Raw genomic sequence first — 22272 nt, forward strand, 5'->3', positions numbered from 1 at the left:
TCCAACAGGAATTCCTACTGACTCAAATGAGAATATTACCGTGCCTCTAAAACCAGGTCTATGAGACTTTTATTTTTCTTTTCACCCGAGGTTGCACAGAACTGGAACCTTCTATTTTTCAAGTATAAGAGCTGTGCTTTTACAGATGTCTGTTCATTTGACCAACAATAACAAACATTTCATGGCTGCAGCGGTGCAGAAGCTCTGAATGTTAAAGCCCTTTGGTCTGGCTGAGTATCTCTCACAGTCCTCTTGCCAGAAGTTTCTTGGAGGTTTGCTTAGGAGTGTTTTGGAAACCATCATTTCTTCTGTCTGAATGAATGGTTTGGCCAGGAAATCAATCTAGCCACACGAGTCTGCTGACCTCCCTACACCCTTTTTGCTTCACCAAATACCTTTTTTTAGACGTGTGTCCTGGGACATTGGTGGGAGGCAGCTCCTCATGCTGCAGTGCGGGACAGCCGCTGCTCCGCTGGTGCTCGCGGGCGGCAGCAGCTGCCTCGCCTATCATGCACTGAGCTGATGCATCTTTCCCAAAAGCTCTCTGGCTTTTCTTAAACAAACTGTCTCCAAAGAGCTCTGCTAATGCAGTTTGCAAAGCACATGTGTGCTAGTGCTCTGCAAGAGGAACACGGTAACGTGTCCTCCTCTTCCGCTCGATCCACCTGGTGTCTGGGTCTCGGGCCAGTATCGAGTGTCATGATTAATGTGTTTGTAGCCATGTGTGCCGCAGAGCAGAGCTCACGTGGCTCAGGAGGTTGTCTGCAAGGTCTTTCCTGGCAGATTTTTTTTTTTGTGTTTCTTGTTTCTTTCTCTCATTTTGTGAGCTCTGCTCTTCCTTCAGCTCCAGTCCTGCCTCTGCAACCATGTCGATGTGACCTGCTTTATGTGCAAAGGAGATCGTTCTCAGCAGGGCTGGCAAACTGCAAATGTGACTTGCTCACAAATGTACCCAAATTTGCAGTTCCTTTGAAAAAGGAAAAAAAGGTTATGAATATCGTATGTGGATTTTTGGCATGGCATGTTTGGTAGCAGTGGGAATTGGGATGGTGAGATGGAAGTACTTTGTACCAGTGTAGGGTGTGGACAAAGATAAGTCACCCAACATCAAAGGGCTCTCATGGTGGCTGGGGTGAAGGGAAATTCATGCCAGCCTTTCTCTCCCACCTCCCTGCCTGTTCCTCAGCCAGCAGAGACTGCCTTACCAGGCAAAATAAGGCCATGTTTCCAGTCTTGGGTTGCATGGGCCAGGCAAAGTGTGGGCTCTGTCCCAGATGCCTTACTGTGCTCAGCCAGGGCAGTCCAGCAAACAAGGAGAAAGAGAAGGGGACTTCACATCTGACAGGGTTTTAATGGCACAACCAGCATGCAGTAACCCTTTGGTAAACAGCCTTTTTCATCACCAAAGGCATGACCTTGAGCAGGAAAATCCAGAGCCTTTTCAGGTGGGATCATTGGACAGTGTTAACAGCCTCCCTCTGGAAAACTGTGGGTTGACTTTTGTTATGGCTGGTGGCTCTGAAGCTCTGATGTTCAGTCTGCAGAGGGTTCGTGGCTCTGGGTGTCAAAATTATTATAAGCAGGCAGGGTGGGCTGTGGGCCAGCCTGGGACTGGGGCTGGTTCTGCCCATGTGCTGCCTTCCTGGGAGTGACAGGATTACTGACCATCACTTCCCCAGGACACTGAGCAGAGTGCCACGGCAGGAGAGGTGCTGTGTGTCTGTCCATGCCCCAGCTGTGGCTGTGCTGCTGGGCAAAGGAGAGGGAGGCAGCAAGGCTGGGGCCTGACCCTGCTGGTCAATTCTGGGGTGTTTCCCTCTGGGAAGAGAGGTCCCTGCCCCTTCACAGGCATCAGGGTTCCTGGACTTGGCTCTGCCTTGAGCCTGCCGGGCTGAGATTGGCATCTCGGTAACAAACCCTTGGGGTTGTCTCAGTCTTCATTAGCCTCCCTTCTCTTACCAAAAATTAAATTGGTAAATTTAACTTTTGGTAAGGGAAGGGAAGCTAACTTTAAGTCCAGTTGCTGTGAACTGGAGGTGGGCGTTGGACTGCGTTACTTACAAGGTGTAGTGAAAACCTCTCTACATCAGCTGAGATGTGGTGAGATCAGCTCATCCTTGGTTCTCCACTACCTCCTGCTGAGCCCAGTCCCCAGCAAAGGCAGCAAGTCTGTGACACAGCTTCTCACCCCAAATCATCCCTGGAGTAGCAGTCCCTCAGTGTTTCTCCTGACTGCAGCCCGGCTCCCTTTGCTGCAGGAATTCCCAAAGCTGCAGTAGGAGCACGGGCACCTGGGGGCACCAAGCAAAGTCTCTTGGCCAAGAACCCTCCAGCTTCCCCCACTGCCTGTGGGGCTTTCAGCGCTGCCAGGGCCACGAGGGCACTTGGAAAATCAAACCCACCATGGTGAAACCCTGCATTTTGCTGACGCAAGGGCACTGATAAACTCGCAGAGCATCACGTGGAGCCTGCAGGGAGAGCTATCCAGAGCCTATTGAGTGGAAGATAAGCTGGCCCCTGACAAACATTATCTGTCACTCGTTGATTTAGCGCTACTTCGTGTACATGAAATAACATCAGCAGGAGCTGGCTAAACCCCAGGCCTTTTGGAGATAACACTGCTACTTTGCCCTTACAGAGGAATGCCAGAAAATCCCCAGCTCCACCTGGGATCAGCTCCACCTGGAACCTGTCCTCCTCTCAGTTCCTCTTGCACTCAGTCCTTTTGTCAAAAAACAGATGATTGAGATTTTCTTCTTGTCTGGGAAGTGAACTTTGATTTTTCTCTATCTTGTTAAAATGATTTCTGTATGTTCTAAAATTTAACCTTTGACCTCAGGTATGTAATAACTTACTGGTTCAGCTTCTGACTGATGCTGTGTATGGCTGTAAAACATTCTGACTCTCCTGGTCTGCATTGTGCAAGATGGCAGGCAAGGCAGGATGCAATCTCTGCTCTGTGCACAGACAGCTGCAAGCAGCAGCTCTGCCCAGAGGGGATGTGATCTCCTTATGCAGGTAGCAGGAACTGGCTTCTAAAACAATCGAGGTAGTGATTCTCTGCAAGAGTAGCTCTCCCTCAGCATGTGTACAACCCAGCATCTCTAGTGGTGTTTATTGCTGAACTGAGAATATCTGGCTGCAGCAGTCTATCTTCATGTGTTGTAACTTAGGATTTTGGTTTCTGCTGGGACAGATAAAAGATTCAGAGATAACAATGTAAAAATGTTTAATCACATCAGTTGGCTCTTTTCTGTTGTACAGCCTGAGATGTTTTTTATAGGAGTGTGACAGTATCTGAATTTTGTAAAAAAACCTTCATCTTAAACTGTGTGGGATGAAACATCTCAGACCCTGATAGGGAGAGGAGGGAGTTGCCTTAGCATGGTTTCAGAAAGTTGAAAACAAGGCACTTATTCCTGAAGGGCAATTGGGAAATCTTTGAGCAACTTGTTTGTTTTGGTTTTAAAGCCTTACTGACATTGGCACATCTTTGGTCTGTTGCATTTGGGGGGAGTAAGGAAGGTTGCAGCCCTTTCTAAGGTGCCAGTCTGAACATGTGTATCAGTAACTGAGGTTGGATGCAGTTCAGCAGAACCTCCTGCTTCTGTATAATGAAACTAGCTTTTAATTTTAAACCTTATTGAGAGTTTCCTTTGGTTTGAACAGTTTGTCATCTTTTGTAATTGTTCATTCCAGTTTCTTAGTTCTAGCAAATTTGTGAACTCTTCTGACAGATTGCTTTCAAAGGCAAAGGAGATAATTTTAAGGTGCTTCAAAGTTAATAAGTAGTCTAACTAAATCATGTCATTGGGGTCGGGAAACAGCTGAGAAACAATTACAGAACTTGACAATGTGTTGGTGGCTGTCAGGTCTCCTGTAGTAGGTCTCCTTTTTTGTGCTTATTTTCTTCCTAGCAATTCACAATGAAATTGTGGGAAGAAGCTGAGAAATTCAGCACTTAGCATGAAAATCAGGCTTCCATAAAAAAACCTGAATAAAAACCTACATATAAAAACTTCCGCTGTCTGCGATCTTTCATAAGGACAGATAGCGTGGTAGGAAATGAGAGAGGCGTGTGAGGTTGTGGGAAATGCCCATTGCAGGGCATATTCCTCTCTCTGGTGTGCAATAAAGTTTGCATAAAGTCCATAGGTCAGGAAGCCTCTCCCCAGGGCAGGCAGTGCTGTGGTGCTGGGTGCCGGGGCAGCAGAGGGGTGCTGGCATGAGGTCTCACCTGCGCCGTCTCCTTGCAGACGCATACTCGGTCTCTGCCAACGACAACGGGGGCAAGTCTGACTCCGTGGCCAACCTACAGCCTCAGCCATCCCTCAACTCCATCCAGAGCTCTCCGGGCCCCAAGCGCTCGACCAACACCCTGAAGAAATGGTTGACCAGCCCCGTGCGCCGCCTGAACAGCGGCAAGACCGAGAGCCACATCAAGAAGCAGAAGAAGGTGCGGGATGGCAGGAAGAGCTTTGACCTCGGCTCGCCAAAGCCTGGAGATGAAACCACTCCTCAGGGAGACAGCGCAGATGAGGTGTGTGCTGGTGTTTGCTGGTGTTTGTTACGGGAAATGCCATCTCTTCCGTGGGCTGTGAGTCATGCTGGAGTAAATGCAGTTCCCTTAGGGTCCGGAGGAGACAGCGAATCATACATAAAATCATACGTAAAATTGCATTGCTGCAAACAGCTTTATGATCCAAAGAGCAATGGAATATATAAGGAATAGTGCTTCACAGTTTGCATATATTATTGTCCTTTGATTAAGTTTTTTAATAGCCTATTAGAAAGCTGCCTTGGACAGAAATGAAGTTATTCTTGAGCTGCTGTTATCAGTTTTTGCTGAGGTTCATATCACTTTTATGCTACCGTGGCAGTGTAATTACTTATTGAAAGAAAATACTCCAAGAAATAGCCATGTTTCTCTTAAATCTGCTGTGTATCTGTACCTGCAGTTTTTCTGCAGGCAAGTTCTCTACCAGAATGGCACTTTCCTGATAAAGTGAATGAGGAATTAAAAGCCAAAAATGCAGATGGTACTAACTGAACTCAAAGAAGAGGAACACATTTTTAAAAATGTACATTAAACAGTTTTTATTTAAATGAAAAAACTACTATTCTGTCAGCACACAGACAGATGTAGTTGCCTTAGCTGTATGAATGACCTATAAACTGTATTTCTGTAAGCCTTAGAATGCACCAGGATTAACCAGCAAAACCTTATGTCTTTACTGCTTCTCTTCCATTACCTGTAATTCCCTCCATCCAACACAATATTGAACTGAAAAGATAAAAGGATCCTGTTCCTGTTTCTAATTGCATTTAACTTTTCTTCAGAAGAGCAAGAAAGGTTGGGGAGAAGATGAAGCAGATGAAGAGTCTCACACTCCTCTTCCTCCTCCCATGAAGATTTTTGACAATGATCCAACCCAAGATGATATGGTAAGGCCTCCCTTACTATACAATTATTCTGTTTGAGTGCATTTCTTGCATAGCTATATCACAGTGGTTTCCTAGTGGTCTCCTGGTATCAAGGGCCTAGACTTGTGGCTGTAAGAGTCTCCTGTGTACAAATCATAATCTCTTTTTCCAAGTGAATTTACAAACAGTGCTAGATACCAATTTAGCCCTGGTTTCATGGCAGGTGGATGGTGTGCTGTGCTGTGTGTGGGCAGAAACTCCCTTCAGATGGATAATGTGTGTTTGCTACATCTGTTTGAAAAGTGCTGCTGGTGTCTGCCTGTAGCAGTGGAAATGGTGTTTGGTGGCACCATGCTGGTGGTGGTAGTTCTCTGGCATTAAGTCAGGATTTGCTGTGGTAACTGGCCCTGTGGCTTGCAGAGTCCTGTGCTGGACTCAGGGTGAGAACCTGTGAATATGGCTGAGACAGTGGTTTGCATTCACAGCCAGTTCTGTCTGTTCATGTCCCCCCACCCTTTCCTGGTGCTGTCATCTCCCTTGTAGAAAACCATCCTCCTGTTTTTCAGTTTCCTGCTTTCCTGCTGGCATCTGTTTTTAGCACTGCCACTTCTGTATTGCTGTCCTCTGATTGTAATTGCTGCAGGCAAAGAGGCAAGGATAGGGGAGATTAATAAATTGTCAGGAAAGAAAAACCAAAACAACCCAGAATGTTCTTGGGGAAGGTTCAAGCCGAAGTTTGGAAATACAGAGAGAGGAGGATGTAAATATTTCTGGGACTCAAGGAGCAGAGTGATGGAGTAAAGGATTTGGGGGCTTGCTGCTAATCTGTCAGGAAATGTTATGACACTGTGGTGGCAGCAGGAGCAGCAGGAAGCAGCTGGAGCTGTGGACTCCTGCCCTCGGAGCGCTCTGTGTGCTCACGGCTCTCTGGTGAGGGGCAGAGGGGAAAGGTCGGCAGAGCAGAGCCCTGGTGGATCCATGCCCAGCACAATTGCTCCTGGTTTGTTCCCCGTGGTGTTTAGCTAAATGTTTGGGGCTTCGTTTGCGTTTTGGTTTTTGGGAGATGGTTTTATTTTGGTGGGTTTTTTTGAAAGAAAAACAGAAATTCTGCAGCTTGGGTCACTGTTTTTGGTGTCCAACATGCCATGTGATTTCAGGATTTCTTCAATATGTTTCTGACAGCATAAATGTCATGGAACTAAGCTGTTTTCTGCTTCAGATGTCTGAGCTTTACAGAGTGTTTTGGCATCCTTTTTCTTCACACACTCCTAAACCAGAAGATTAAATAGAGCAAGATGAATCTGAAACCCTTTTTTTTCCTCTTGTTTTTCTTGCCCTATTCAACCTTTTATCAAGGAGGTAAAAAACTTTAGCCCATAGGGTCCTGAATTTCCTGGCACACAATCCCCATATTAGCAAAGTTTGAGCCATGCTGGAGGTGAAAGCTCTTTAATGGTGTTAATTTGAGCACAGCGTCCTGCTCATGTCCTCCCTCTGTGCATACAGGCATGGGCTTAGGCTGGACCAGCAGCAGCAGTGTGGGGCAGTGGCTGTGGTAGGTAGGAGATGTCTGCATGGATGGGAGGTGACACTTTTCCCTGAGTCCATCTGCCAGGCAGCAGCAATTGTGCCTCACTGCTCCTGGAGGCTCTCATAAAGACACATTGCGAGATCTTTTCATATTAGAAATTCATAATTTGCTTCCTGAAGAATAGAAATACTGTATTTCTATTTTCCCCACTCAGAGGAGACTCTTGTCAATCACAGAAGTTTTATTTAACCCTGGAATTCTTGTAGGCAGCAAATATTTTCATGCTTCCTTCAGAATCCTGTAGTTATTTACTTTTCAGAGATGTTGAGCAATTTCAGTTAAAATAAGTGACAGCAACAGCTGTTTAATGCCTCCAAAAATTGGACTCATCCTGCTAGAATGGCTGTATTTGGCACTTATCATCAATGTACTTGTCCAGTATCTCTTCAAAGTCCTTCTTTTCGGCCTTTTTTTTTCCTAGACACATCCGTCTGCATTGCAGATGAAACAGGCAGGCTGAGTTTTTACATTAGTATGAGATTCCTTCATTACCAGCCTAATTCCTCAATTACCAGCCTGATTACCTGTAGTTTTTGTTGTTGTTGCAATTAGAACTGTTGATTAGACGTATCATTTGTAAAAGACAACTTGATGAGTAGCAGTGTGTTCATGTTTCTGTTCTGTCACAAGGCTTCTGGTTAGGATAAATCTCCTTTCCTTTTTTTTTAGCTTGTACTGGGCATGTGTCACTCAACAGGAGCAGCCTCCCCAAAGGGCTGCTGAAAAAGGGTGGCCAGCTGCCTAATTCCTGCCGTCCCATTTCCCCATCTCCCTCCCCAGCAGTGCTGAATCTCAGATGGGTCTTTGCTGGCACCTGCACAGTGACTTCACTGAAATAGCTGCCCTCCACAATGCTTTCATTAAGCAGCTGAGGAATGAATAAGCTTCTTCATAATTTATAAAATTTAGCCATGCTTTAGTCTGTGTCAGCATGACAACAAAAGGAGGTTGTCCAAGGGCTTGTAGTTTTAGTCAGGGTTTGTGTTGCCTTCAGAAGAAATGTGTATGCAGGTGAGCTAATAAATCCCAATTCCCGTAGCTATCAGGTGGGTTTGGGTGTTCAGACAGGTTTCTTAGGACAGCAATAAAGGGGTGATTTTGCATTGTACAGCAAAAACCTTAAACTAAAGCCGAGTTTTTCTGCCCTCCTGTGCCAGGTACCCTGGAGGGGTGGGACATGCAGGGATGTTTTGTCTCCAGTGGTTGCAGAGAGGGTACAGAAGAGTTTTAGATGACTGAAGTTGTTTGAGTGGAAGATGTCATCTTAAGTTCATTTGGAGTTGCAATTGATCTGTGAGGAAAGGATGGGGGATGATTTGTTCCCCCCTGCCTCCCTCCCCTACTGCCTGAAATGCCATGTGTACCTTGTGCTTAACTGCTTTTATCAAATATGCATGTATGGGGGAGGGGGTAATTTCTTACATTTGCAGTAAGAAAATCAATTTTCTGGAGCCTGTAAGACCGTAGATGGCCTTAGAAGGAGGAACCAACTTTAAGAGAATTGTAACTGTTTGTAAATGAACTTCAGTTCTTTGATGCTGTTCCCTGGTTCCAGCCTTGGAGCTGCTGCAGGGAGATGTGCAGCCAGAAGTGGATGGCAATTCCATGCTTGTCTGACACAGCAGCACTCGCTCACCTGGCCTGCATGCGTCCCTCTCGCCCTCCAGCTCCCCTTCCACGTTCCTTCTCCTGTCTCAGGAGCTTCTTCACTGACCACCTGGTTTCCTTCTCCCTTCTCATCCTGCTAACTTGCTTTTCCTTTGCCACCTGCTGTCTTGCAGTCCTCTTCTTTGCTAGCTGCTCGACAGAGCTCCTCCGATGTCCCAACTGCTGCGGATCTTGTCAGTGCAATAGAAAAGTTGGTCAAAACTAAGCTGGTAAGTTTAGTGTTGTGAAAACTGTGTGCACAACAGGCCCAATGTGACTCTAAGGAAGGGCTTTAAAGGCTACCTCTTGTTCTGGTTTCCTTGCTTTCTACCTTCATCTGCTCTGCTTTTATTAACCCTGTGTGCTCTGCTTCCCAGTAGTGTTCAATATTTTGTTCCCCTGTGAGATGAAGCCTGCATCTCACACAGGCTCTGCACTGCATGGTCAAAAGTCACTTCTGGACTGGGCTTTGCAGAGCATAAGCTGCTGTACTGTACAATTTCTGGGGTCTTGTTAGTATTCAAATATTTTACACAGTGGGATGTTTTGTTTGTTTTTAAGTGTGTTCTGAGGCACAGGGGTTTTACTACCCAATGTGAATTTGTTTGGTGTTCTGGTTTCGATGAAAAGACTCTCTAAAGAGTAGAACTGCTTGAAGTATCACAGCTGTGCTTTAATTTTACAAAGATTCATGTGTCACTTTTAATCTGCCTTGTCAACTCTTTCTTGCAGGAAATGGAATAAGCAATAAAAATGCTCTGGGATTAATTTGTTCAGAAATTTCATATCGTGTGTTCTCACTGTCTGATCCCCATGTCTGGTGGACAAGGAGTAAATCCTCTGTCATATCTTGGCTCCTTTTAAGTTTTCCCAGTGCAGTTCAACAATGTTCATATCAAAGCTGCACCTTTTTCTACATATCCCAGGACCCCTAAAATTAGCTAAATGCTTTATCTGAACAAGTTCAACATAATTAACAAGCAGGGATATGATGAGCCTACAAAGGTTCATTTCCTTCCATCTACTGGAATGATGAAGAGAGTAAAAAAAAATCTAAAAATCCCCACAGTGATCATTAAATTACTGCAGCTCTGAGCAAGAATCTTTACCTAGTGAATCATTCCAGAAGACTTTGGTATTTTCTCAGTTTGAGATGTTGGTACGTGAAAGAGTCAGTGTTTACAGCGTGCTTGATAAGGCGTGAGTGGTAAAGGAGCTCTTTGTGGCATGGGAAACCAAGAAGACTGTTCCCAGAAAATTCACTTAAAATAGTTTTATTCCATTGAGGGACTAACAAACTGAAAAGTATTTCATTAATCTGGTCAGACATATTTTTTTGGTGATATTTTATTTTCTCTTCCCCACATGCAGTCTATTAGACTATTACAACTACTTTCAAGGAATTTGGGGCAAACATTAATTATTGTGGAACCTTACTATGTGTCCAACTATTTCTGTTTCATGTTTTATTTTACTACAAGAATCCCCCATTCAGCTTTTGGCAGAGGAGCTTTTAGCCACATGTAGCCTAACAATGGTCCTGATTGAGACATCAGGATATTTCCAGGTTGATTTGAAATAACTTGGAAGAAGTTTTTTTCCTCAGATCTACTGGAACATCTTTTTCCACCTTCTACCAAGAGGATGACAACTCCACTTTTTTTTTTGTGGGGTCCTACATCAACCTAAAACTAGTTTGGTTGTGTTTTATGAAATTCTGCAGGAGACTATTTCTGAATGCTTTGTAGAGTTGGTTGCAGAACTGACTTGAATACTGATGCTGAAGTTCAAGGAGAATGTTTATTCTATTGTTCTTTGGGGCTTTTTTAGACCCTTGAAGGAGGATCTTACCGAGGAGGCTTAAAAGATGCCACTGGCTGCTTGAATGAAGGAATGACACCTTCAACTCCCCCACGAAACCTTGAGGAGGAACAAAAAGCCAAAGCAATGAGAGGCAGGATGTAAGTTGTGTTACTGGTTCTTTCCAAAATATGTACCCCAGGAGGACACACAGCAGCACTCCAGGAGTACTTTGTAGTCAGTGAATGACCATGGAACTGAGTAAAACCGTGTTCTGCTTGATTCCTGTTTTTCTTAACATGTAAAAGCACTTCGTAAAAGCACTTCCACACACAGGAAGTTCATCATCATTCTAAAACGTACAGCTTTTACACCAGATAGCAAATATTTATTACTGTAAAAGCCTCTGAAGAGCTCAACAGGTATTACTGAGATGTTTGCATTGGTAATTACTGCATTGCCAAAGGTGAAATCAGCTCTCAGAGGGGGGATATGTGGCTGACCTTAATAGCTACCTTTGAGAAAAAGAATAGAGAATCCCTCTAGGACTTTTTGAAAGAGATATTTTTGCCCTCTTTATTAGGAAAGGAAGGGACAGGATTCAGATGCATCTGTGATAGAAACACGCCACTGCAAAGAAAGTTCCCATTGGGAAACCCTCATGTTCATGGTAATGAGAGAAAAAAGAAGTGGTGACAGCTCATGAAAGTTGTTTTTTAAAATTAGCTGTACACTCCCTAAATTTAAGAAAAATAACGATTTTTCCTTCAAAGCCTATAATGATTAAAGCATTTCTTAAATGTGTGTTCAGCTGAAGAACACAGAGAATTGGAGCAACAGGATCAACAATTATATGAAAGAAAGCTGAGGTGGCTGTTTTCTTTGTATCGCCTCTTACACTAAGAGTAACTGCAATGATCTAATTAAATGGTAGATTGAGGGGAAAAGTGATATTCCATACAGCTCTCATGGCAGTGTGGTGAGAGGTGGAAGAAGAGCACCCCATTTGGGAGAGGTGCCCAAGTCAGGGAAGAACAAAGAGGTGGTTAAGAGAAGAAGATGCAGTAGGAGCAAAGTGTCACAGGTCTGTGAAAGCCATCATTTGCTCCTGCAGTTTGTTACAGGAAGCCAAAGAAGGGATACAGTGAGGGACTGCAGCAACTCCCAGCAGCAGACAAGGACATGACAGTCATGGATGTGTTTTCAATGGCAGAAGTTTTCTACAAGGCAGCTGCCAGCCTTCCTGCAGGGAACCTCTGCCCATGGCTGTTCCCTAGAAGCTCCTCAGTATTGCAGGATCATCTGGAGTTCCTCTGGTAGCAGTTCATTAATGAGGTGGCTGGCAGCTCAGTGCAGGTTGCAGTTTTAGTGCAGAGACCTCTGCCACTGTCAGCTCAGCTACAGGAAAGCTTCTGGCAGGGGACTGGCAGCCTATTATGTGCAATTAGGAGCTGCCAGAATTCCTAACCACCAGGATGTTTAGGAGCACCTGCTAGTGGCTTTCAGCACAAGACATCTGTCTCCCCTCCAGCTCCTTTGTGTCTGTGTTCTGTGTCCCTGCAGCTTGCTGGGTTTAATTCCATAGTCATGTGAGGCAGCTGATCTCCCAGCTCGAGCTGTGACCCTCCAATCCCCACAAAACAGCAGCTGAACCCTTGCACAGGCATGGGCAGCAATGTTCCTGGCAGCACATCCATGCCAGCAGTTAGCCCTGGTGTGAGGAAGCTCCTTATTCCATCAGGCCTGATTGCTGCATTTCTGTGAGCAGTAAGACAATAGTCTTATTGAGTGTCATTGTTCAGTATAGGTCTAATACAGAGTTTCCAAGATATCCAGCTATCCAGACTCAGTCAGAAATCCTGTTCATGTCAGTTTAAATACAGCTGTGTACTCAATACCTGCTGGTGACCAGGGCACTTTGCAAATAGCTCCCTGCCCTTGCACCCTGTTATCAGAACAGGAGATGAGTGAACTTGAATTTTTGCCTACTTGCAACTTAGAAACCTTAAATTTGGGAGTAACTCTAAGGTGCTGCATCAGATAGGCTTCAGAGAATGAGTAGAGATGGTCAAGGTTGATTTTCCTGCTTGGTAGGAAGAGAGGGAGCAGAGGGAGCCCTGATGCTGAATTTAGTAAGCAGTGGAGGTGCAGACCCTGAATCATAGTAGAAGTGTGAATTGGCAGGTTTTGTCCACCAGAAACCTCATTTTTAATAAACACACACCTGCCTGCATGTCCTGCAGTGTTATATACTACAAGTACCTGCTGCTTCATTTTTAGAGCAGAACTTGGCAGGGTGATCCTTGCAGTAACCTTGTAGGCGGATCCCATTCCCTCCGAAGCTCTCTGTGCCTGTTGGGAGCAATGCAAACAGGGGTGGTGCCAGCTGGAAGGTCCCCTCCTGGCCTTCCTCTCTGGGCAGAGGGGACTGTGGAGCCTGTCCCAGGGCCAGAGGGGACTGTGGAGCCTGTCCCAGGGCCAGAGGGGACTGTGGAGCCTGTCCCAGGGCCAGAGGGGACTGTGGAGCCTGTCCCCAGGCCAGAGGGGACTGTGGAGCCTGTTCCAAGGGCAGAGGGGACTGTGGAGCCTGTCCCAGGGCCAGAGGGGACTGTGGAGCCTGTCCCAGGGCCAGAGGGGACTGTGGAGCCTGTCCCAAGGCCAGAGGGGACTGTGGAGCCTGTCCCAGGGCCAGAGGGGACTGTGGAGCCTGTCCCAAGCCTGTCCCGGGTCAGGCAGCCCGAGGGGCTGTGCAGCACACGCTGCTCAGGCCATGTGCTCTGGGAAAGAGAGCCTTCTTGCCTCTTGCCTCACACGTGTTTGCTGCCCAGGCACAACTTGGCACGGTGCTCCAGAGAGCACAAGGGTCTGGTGTGGCTGCTGCCAGCCCTGCCTGCTGCCAAGGGGCTGGATTTCGCTCTCAAACCAACAAGAAGCTGTTTGACTTTTTTCTGCCGCATGGCCAAAGTATCACCTCTGCTTTGTCTGAGCAAGGGACACGTTGCAAGCACAGCAGGAGCAGGATTTATTTTCTCAGGAGCCTCTCATAACTAAATCTCTCCTTGCAATGCCAGTCTGGTTGGTTTTTTCCTCTCCAGGCTTTATCTTAGCACTGTTAGCCCTCAACCCTATCACTTCAAGTGGGTCAGTCTGGTGTTTGATGTGGACAGAGCAATATCATACATGAAAGCACTCCTCTGTCTTGTTAGCCTTGTTACTGCCATACCAAACTTGAGGACAGATGGAGTTTATTTGTCATATGCCAAATTATGTATTGGCGTAATTGAGAGACAAACTGTCTGCAACAAGCTGTAACTTTTTTTAATTATCCTCAAAAGAACATAATGTGATTAGTCCATTTGAGTTACAAAGGAGGGGCTTTTTTTAGCTTGCTGTTGTTTGCGTGCATCAGGCCTTCATCAGATGACTCCCCTACCTGGGGTTATTAGCTCTGAAATCAGAGTTAAAACATTTGACACCCACACATAGATTACCTGCTCCAAAAGATTAAGCTCTTAGCTATGGCAGGAGAGGGGATTCTTTTCCAAGTGTTTGAAACTTCCAAACTGATACTTGATTGATGAATCTTGGGCAAAACTTGCTGGAAAATGGGTCAGGACACGTGTCCATCATTCTCAGGGGAGCTGCACGGGGGATGGGAAGAGGAGATCAGGGAGGGGTAATTTAAGGTACTGGCAGCTCTTTGTGCTGCTGCTCTTGCACCATCCTAGGACATGGGGGGGAAGAGGGATAGCAGGGAAGAATGGTTAAGAGATTTGAAACTACTCTGAGCTGACATGTGATGTTTTTGTCTGTTACATTCCACTGAGCTCTGAGTGAAGGGTGACTTGTGTTATGTGATCTGGATGATGATGGGGTTTTATGGTGAGGTCGTATGTGGTAAAAGAGCAAATCGTAACATCAAGGAATATGGTCAAATACTTGTGTGTTCTGTTTTAATTTAGGTTTGTCCTAAATGAGCTGGTGCAGACTGAAAAAGACTACGTCAAAGACTTGGGAATTGTTGTGGAGGTGAGCTGAAGCAAACCCTGCTATGCAAAATGTTTTCCCACTAAAAAGCACCATGCTGACAAGTGACAACAAAAAATACAGCAGGAGAAACAAACTGCTTTATTTTGCAGTCTGCTTCCATGGTCCCCTTCTCATGTTGACAGAAACAAGAAGAAATGCCTTTGGAAACTATTTTTGTTTCCATCTAGCAAATGTTGTATTTTAGGTTCAATTCCAGTGTGCAAAGGTTTTTCTTGGCTACCCTACTTGTGACAAACTCTTTTTGCTGTAATGCAGCTTTGGAGACATTGGTGGAAAATTAACTTATGACCCTACCACTTATTTCATGTTTTTCTTTCCATCATATTGGGTAATGGTAACACATACTTTCCTTGAATTTGCACCTGGAATTAGGTCCTGTGTCTGAGTACCTTTCCAGAAGCTGGGCCTGGAACTGTGTTGAGGTGCATGTGTGTCCTGTAGATTATTGTTTTGCAAAAAAAAAGCCTGAAATAAAAGAGAGTTTGAGGGGTTTTTGCATTAAAAATAAGTCTTCTTTTTTAAGCTTTTTTAAGCTTTAACTTGCAAAGATTTGGCTGATCCCTAGGGATCACCTGTCACATCTAACTCAGTGCAGGGTTCAGTTTTTTCCCCAGCAGGAACTCAGAACTGGAGCCATGTGATTCACTAGTGGCACTCACTAGTCCAGAGAGAATTATCAGTCCGTCTAACAGCGATTTTCAACAGCTTCCAAACTTGAAAACATTTGTGTTATGTATGCACCACTGGCAAACCTGACAGGGCTGTCATGCTCCAAAGACTTACAAAAGAAACTCTCAGGAGGTGTGAGGAATCCTTCTTGTGACTCTAAACTTACTGCTTGGCTTTGTGCTCCCACAAGATACTCATGGTGATGAATGGAAGAACTCTGTACAGTCTATGGACTCTACAGAGTCTGATTTCCTCCTCTTACCAGAGAATTCAAGAGCTTGATAAACTACTTTGTTTAACTTTTATATTAAAATTGCACTCGTCACTTCAGTTACATCTAATAATGTTTTGTGTAAGTGTTGCAGATATTCTAAACAGATCATTTAAAGTTTTCTTTTAAGCAAACTGTGTAATTTAAAGTATCTACTTAGGTTTTTCTGGTTTGAAATTATATGAAAGATATTTTCAGCATTTTCAATGTAAAAAAATCCTGGCATTAAACTTTTGCTTCTTTAAAAAAGAAAAAGAATGTAATTGTGCTCCCCCTTCAAATGAGTCCTTTACTGAATCAGTGATCCTTAATCCTAAAGGGCTTCATGAAGAGGATGGAAGAAAAAGGAGTTTCTGAAGATATGAAAGGGAAGGACAAGATTGTATTTGGCAACATTCACCAGATCTATGACTGGCACAAAGAGTAAGTTTTTGGTTTAGTTCCTCTTTAAGATGTGTCTCAGCAACATCTTCACATGCAGCTGATGGGATCACAAAGGCTGACCATACCAGTGGTGTTTTGCTAGAAAGGTGATAAAATGCAAATTGCTTCTAGGTCCTTCTCACCTGAAAGCCCTGGCATGCTTTGGCCAAGTTGATGCTTTTGGCTCTGAGTTAGGAACTCCATTCCTTGAAAATCTTGCTCAGTGGAGCAGATTTTGAAAAGCTGCTGGAAACACAAGCCCTGCGCCATTTCCCATGGAACTTTGTGAACAATGTCTTGCAATGGCTTGCAATGTCTTGCTTCAATATGGTCATCAGTTCAATTCTGCCACTCAGAAATTCTCTGCAGCTCCAGCTAACTGAACTTTGAGCATGCATGTACAGACTTGAACAGCGGGCATTGGGCTGGATCTTCCTTCAGCTCTGGACATTTCCCCCACCCAGGAAGCACAGTATCCTTCCTGCCATGTGTCCCATAGGTGCTCATCCCGTGGCCTGGGCCTGTCCTTATGTTCTGACAGATGACCTTGTGAGCACAAACTAAAAAATGTCAGAGAAAGCTTCACTTTATGTTGATACCAGAAAATGGAATGTGTTTACCAGTGCCATTCCTTGATTAAGTGTGAGGATTGGAGTTTTCTGTAACACAAATGGAAAGATTCCCTATTTTTAGCTCTGTATATCTGGGTCAAGAAGTCTATTTAAATGCAGATGAATGTAGCATTTATAGAGGATTGGGTTATGGAAGCAGCTGTATCTAATGGTAGCAATGGGGATTTTTAATTGGGACATCTGTCCAATTTGCATCATTTTTTGAAGTTGTGGGATTTCTTGGGATCAGAAAACATGTCCTCTCACAAAATCTGGCTACTGCTGCAAATCTGTGGAGGCATTTGAGACTGAAATCCTGAAATGAAAAAGAGGAAGATCGTGGACAGGATGATTGTCTGGATTTGCCTACCAGATAGAAAAATCTAGCAGTGTTTCTGAAGTTTTCAGCTCACTTTGAGGCATCCCAGAATATTCCAGATAAGGGCATTTGAGCTAGAATGAGTGACCTCCCTGAAGCTGCAAGTCAAGATGGAGATGATGTTTATGAGTAACTGTGACTATTATGAATTAGATATTGTAACTTATGATGAAATTAAAACCAGTGGGAAATAGAACATACCATAACTCCACCAGCAAATCATGTTGATTCATTTATTCAGGTAGAAACGTAGAGCAATCTCTTTCATGTTGACCAGTAATCTAATCTGCTCATGCAACTGAGAACTCCTGGTAAAACTGGAGTTTTCATAAGCTGAGTTTTCACAAGCATTTTGGTATATGGGAGGGTTTTACTTTGGGAGTTTTCAGTGAAGGAAAGCAACTCTTGCAATTAGATAGTGATCAGCACTTTCTGAAAATTGAAACCACTGTCATAGTAAAGAAGAGCGGACAGTTTGAAAAACTGTTTGAAACACATTTCACAGCTCTCATCTAATGATTTAGAAATCCCACCATTAAGGGCTGAAGCCAGGCTTACCTTTTAATTTATTATTGAATACTGGAGCTAAAATGCCACTGTTACATCTGAAGGATGACTAGTTTGCTGCAGGGATGACCTGAAGAAGTGTTCTGAAGTGTTCATATCCTTTCTTTTAGCTTTTTCCTGGGTGAACTGGAAAAATGTCTTCAAGAACCTGAGCGTTTAGCACAGCTTTTTATTAAGCATGTAAGTTTTGTTTTGTTTCTTCTATCTCCTACAATTGCCTTTTAGGGTGTGATGGCTCCTTTTCAAAAATACCTGTTTGTGTTGACTCTCTAATTTTATGTGTCTAAGCTGAATTTAAACATAAAGTTTCCCTCTAGTTACACATTTTCAGAGGGCAGCTGGATTGCACTAAGGCATTAATCATTGTCTCTTGCAGACAACTTACTTGGGGGGCAAAATTGATGTGGTCAAGGACATCTGCCAAAATACAATTATGGCAGGTACTTGCCAACTGCTACAATTTACATGTTCATGTGATGTTAGCCAAAGCTTAACTCTAGAGGAAATTTCAGACCTGTCAGTGTGGGTATAACATCTCTCACTGACCACAACGCAGGAAGCTCCCCTTACCTGAGTGCAAATGTGGAGAACAGAACCAGTTACCGATTTTATTTCCTGCTTTAGCAAACTAAATCCTTGATTAAACCAAAGATAAGGAAGACCAAGGAGAATATCATAGTGACTTTCTGCCACTTTTTAATACCAGAAGGGCAGCCATTACCTCACTGGGTGCTGTGCCTCTTGCCTTCACAGGAGCGGCGATTGCACATGTACGTGGTGTATTGCCAAAACAAGCCCCGCTCTGAGTATATCGTAGCTGAGTATGAAACCTACTTTGAGGTAAGCACAGCTCTTTGTACATTATTACTGCTTACAGCTCTGAGTCCAGGTCAAGGAGACTGTTCTGTAACCTGTGGGGTTTGCCTAAAACAAACTCCTGAAGATTTTAATGCTGCACGTGGTGCTGAGGTCTCTGCTGTATGGAGAAAGTGTTATTATTTAACTGCTTTCAAATTCTCATATTGTGAATTTCTAATAAATATTTAATTCAGTACTAACTGTGTGTGGCCCTCAGAGTACCAGGAATGCACTAATTTCTGTTCCAAGTAAAACAAGACTTTTAAATCAGTAGTGTACAAACAACAGGGGAGGTAAAAGCTGTTGGAGCTGGGTGGTGCCTCTCATAAATCCCCAGTAACTCTGTCTGTTTCAAGAAGCCTTTGGGACTAGACACATTTCAATAGTAATGTGAAAGCAGCTTGTTTAACAAGGGAAGGATGTTCTGCAGGGCTCACTGGTGAGCTAATCCCCACTGCAGTGGGGAGGGTGACCCTCAGCCCAGCTCAGAGCAGGAGGGATCCTGAGCTTCCCGACTCCTCCCAGCTCAGTCACAGCTTCTACCAGGCCTTGCCTAAATAGGGTATGCCAGATTTTTAAATCCTCAGAAATTCCCTCTTGCAAACAAAAGATTAAGAACAGACCAACTTGCAGTGGAAATAAGTCTCTGCTGAGACGTTTTATCATGTTGTCTGTCTTACTCTGTGATTGTTTGCAATTGTTTTTAATCCTCTTTTTTTTAGGAGGTTCAGCAGGAAATAAGCCAACGGCTGACCATCAGTGACTTTTTGATTAAACCCATTCAAAGAATAACTAAATACCAGCTTCTTCTCAAGGTGAGTGAAAAAATACAGTTTGGATTTAACTTTAGTGTGCATGTTGCACTAGATGCTGTTATTTTAAATCAGCCTTAGACTTAACTGGGAATAAATACATCAAACTAGGAGAAAAGAGGGCTGCTCTCTGGGCATGCAGTGACAGAGGCCTGTGGAAAGTGTCCAGAGAGCAGGAGGCCACATCTGTGTGAGTGGTGGATAGTAAACAGATTTTTTTTTAGGATTTAGGATAGTAAACAGATTTTTTTTTACTTTCTTTTGAATTTTTTTTTATAGAAGAGTATACTTCAAATAGGACTTTTCTTCCTCTGAAGTTTCAGAGCAAGCTTTCAATTTTTTCTTAATTGGAAAAAAGGATACACAAATGTACTGCTAAAGTCTGTCTTAGGTGCTGAATGGCCTGCTTCTAGTAAATGCTATAGCCTCCATTTCTGAATATCTGCCTTCAAATTAGCTGAAGAAACTTATTTTCACAATATTCTGTCGTCTTAAAATTTGGGGAGCTCACAATTTTTCCCCAAGGAGCCTGACCACTCTGGTTTATGCTGACTTATCCATAATGACAATTACTCAGCACTTCTGAAAATTCATCCCAAGGGGTCTGAAGTCAATATCTAAAATCAGGCATGTCTGAACCCACCCTGTAATCTCCAGCAGCACCAGGGCTCTGAGCTGGTTTCTCCTCTATTTTGGACTGTAACCCAGCAGGCTGCCATCAGCCCAGGTTTGGGAATTGCACACTAGCAAAGGCACAGCAGTGTGTTCCCCAAAATGCCAAAAGGAAAAGAAAAATCTTCATGTGTGTGTGTTTGTGTGGTCTTGTGGCTTAAGACAGGGACCAAATAAGCAATCCCAAGGTCTAACCCCAGCTTTGCCTTTTTTCTGTGATCTTCTCAACAACCATCCACGCCCCTTTTCCCTATTTCTAAAGTGGTTATGACATTCAGCAATCTCTGAAGATGAATTTATTAATATTAGCAAGTTTCTTCTCAGAAAATCACATGCTGAATATGCTTTTTTCCTTTTCAAACTGGTGCCTTTTGTTCTCTCTTTCCTGAAGTGCCTTAATGCAAACCTTTCTGCTTTCTCCAGGACTTCCTGAGGTACAGTGAAAAAGCTGGTCTGGAGTGCTCCGAGATAGAGGTACATTTTCATGCCCTGGACAATAGGGCTAATGGGACTCTGTGTGGAGAAATGAAAACCCCAGTATTCCTTTGACAATAGCTGAAGATCCTGCTGGTATTCTAAATGTGGTATTTCTCTTAGATAAATCAGAACTAAAAGATGACGGCGCAGTCCTGCATTTTCATCCTGCACCATCCTCTTTTAGACATCTATTCATGAGGGCCTTGCCATGAGCACAGCAATTGTGCTATTGAACTTCATTCTTTGACACTGTGCTTTCAGGAACCCTCTGGTTCCCTTGTAATAATGCAACATCCCTTTGCCTCAACAGAAAGCAGTGGAATTAATGTGCCTTGTACCAAAACGTTGCAATGACATGATGAACCTGGGTCGCCTCCAAGGCTTTGAGGTATGCATTTGCATTCTTCTTCTAATAATAACTAGGCAAGGAAAATCACTTTCTCTTTATATGATTGTCTCTACAATCTACTCAAGCTACTTCTCTAGGGCTTGTTCTTCTGCAGTGCTGAGCTGCATGCTTTGGTGATGTTTCAAAGGTGGGGGAATGACACACCTCTCACTCTAAACTTGTCACAATTCATATTGTTTCTTCAAAATATGAGGTCTGTAAAAGCTTCTGCAAGCTTTAATGAGACTTATTATATCTATTACTAGAGCAAAATAAGTGATGAACCAACCTGCCCTGCCTATTAGTAAAATCACCTGGCATTATTAATATGTTAACAACAGCTTCAGCAACATCCAGGAGGGGGCTTGGGAGTTACAACCCCACAGGGTGCAGCTTGTGGCTTGTAAATAAGCCAGTATAGGCTTTGGGGAGAGGCTTTATCTCCAAAATGAATTAAGATTTGTCTTAGTGTCTTATGCACTGCAAACAGGTAGGTCCTGGCCTTTGCACATTCAGAGGTGCTGTGTCAGTGACTGCTGGCTTAGGGCATAGTGGAGAGCTCTTGGCTGGAGCACTAAGTAACATAATGGGAACAAGATTTGGAATTAAGCGTACAAAAAGGCTGCTTGAGACCTCTTGCTGTTGGTTTTATATACACAGTAGCAATGAGAGCAAGGAAAACCTCTGTTGTTTGTCTTCAGCTGAGGTCACCATTTACAGGATTGCTGCTTTGGTAACTCAGAGGGGATATGATGCGTCTCACGTGAATGCAGGGCTGCCTGGAAAACTTGGGCTGCATGAAATAGAGCATATCACCTTGTGGGATCAGAGTGGGTCAGGGTTTGTGATGTTGGTGCCTTGTCTGCTTCCCAGGGCAAGCTGACAGCTCAAGGCAAGCTGCTGCAGCAGGACACCTTCTACGTGACAGAGCAGGATTCCGGGGTGCAGTCCCGGCCCAAGGAGCGCAGGGTGTTTCTCTTTGAGCAAATAGTTATCTTCAGTGAGCTCCTTAGAAAAGGATCTCTAACTCCAGGCTACATGTTCAAGAAGAGCATAAAGGTAAGAAATGCAGAGGGAGGAGCATATTCTGTTTGATGGTCATGGAAGGTTCAGTCTGTCATAGGGGGACAGCAATGTGCAGAAAACGTTTGCATTTACCTTTCAGTGGATCAGAAGCTGCTTAAGACCATCTCTAGACCACTGGGTGTCTAAATTTATTGGGTAATTTTTACAAGGAACACAGCCAGAGCAGATCCTCTATCATTCATAGCTCTGAATTAGCAAATACGGTTACAAAACCTGCAGTAGTCAAAGGACGTTTACAATAGTTGCTCTTATGCTTGATCATAAAAGGTAAATGAAGGTACAGTAGTCAAATGACATTTACAATAGTTGCTTTTATGCACGATCATAAAAGGTAAATGAAGATGCAGTATCCAAAACAGTCATTTTAGGCCAAACTATTAAGTCAGTACCAAGCCTTTAATATGATATTTCTGGAAATACTCTCCCTAATTTGGATGAGGGCTCTTAGTACAAATTTGGATGTTGCAAGAATGTTTCAAAGACAAATAAAACCACACACAATTCTAAAAATACAGCTGTGAGGAATTACAAAACCAGATAAACTATA

General features: G+C 43.9%; 1 protein-coding gene across 12 annotated transcripts in view; it reads left to right on the top strand.

Moving 5' to 3' along the window:
* KALRN (kalirin RhoGEF kinase) overlaps positions 1–22272 on the top strand; it is a 464736-nt gene that overhangs the window by 404966 nt on the left and 37498 nt on the right. For 8 of the 12 annotated variants that reach the window (XR_010440959.1, XR_010440958.1, XM_064717936.1 and 5 more), the window contains 12 exons: positions 4257–4540; positions 5341–5445; positions 8797–8892; positions 10493–10623; positions 14425–14491; positions 15772–15875; positions 17543–17612; positions 18186–18272; positions 19013–19105; positions 20198–20248; positions 20562–20639; positions 21513–21698. Coding sequence is in view for 10 of the 12 variants with exons in the window: in XM_064717936.1 (XP_064574006.1) it covers positions 4257–4540; positions 5341–5445; positions 8797–8892; positions 10493–10623; positions 14425–14491; positions 15772–15875; positions 17543–17612; positions 18186–18272; positions 19013–19105; positions 20198–20248; positions 20562–20639; positions 21513–21698 (1352 nt within the window). In the remaining 2 variants the exon portion in view is untranslated. The remainder of the gene's footprint in view (positions 1–4256; positions 4541–5340; positions 5446–8796; positions 8893–10492; positions 10624–14424; positions 14492–15771; positions 15876–17542; positions 17613–18185; positions 18273–19012; positions 19106–20197; positions 20249–20561; positions 20640–21512; positions 21699–22272) is intronic. The other 4 variants (XM_064717933.1, XM_064717939.1, XM_064717929.1 and 1 more) reach the window with 3 other exon arrangements.

The sequence above is a fragment of the Zonotrichia leucophrys genome, chromosome 7 (assembly GCF_028769735.1).
Source record: "Zonotrichia leucophrys gambelii isolate GWCS_2022_RI chromosome 7, RI_Zleu_2.0, whole genome shotgun sequence".
NCBI classification, from domain to species: domain Eukaryota; kingdom Metazoa; phylum Chordata; class Aves; order Passeriformes; family Passerellidae; genus Zonotrichia; species Zonotrichia leucophrys.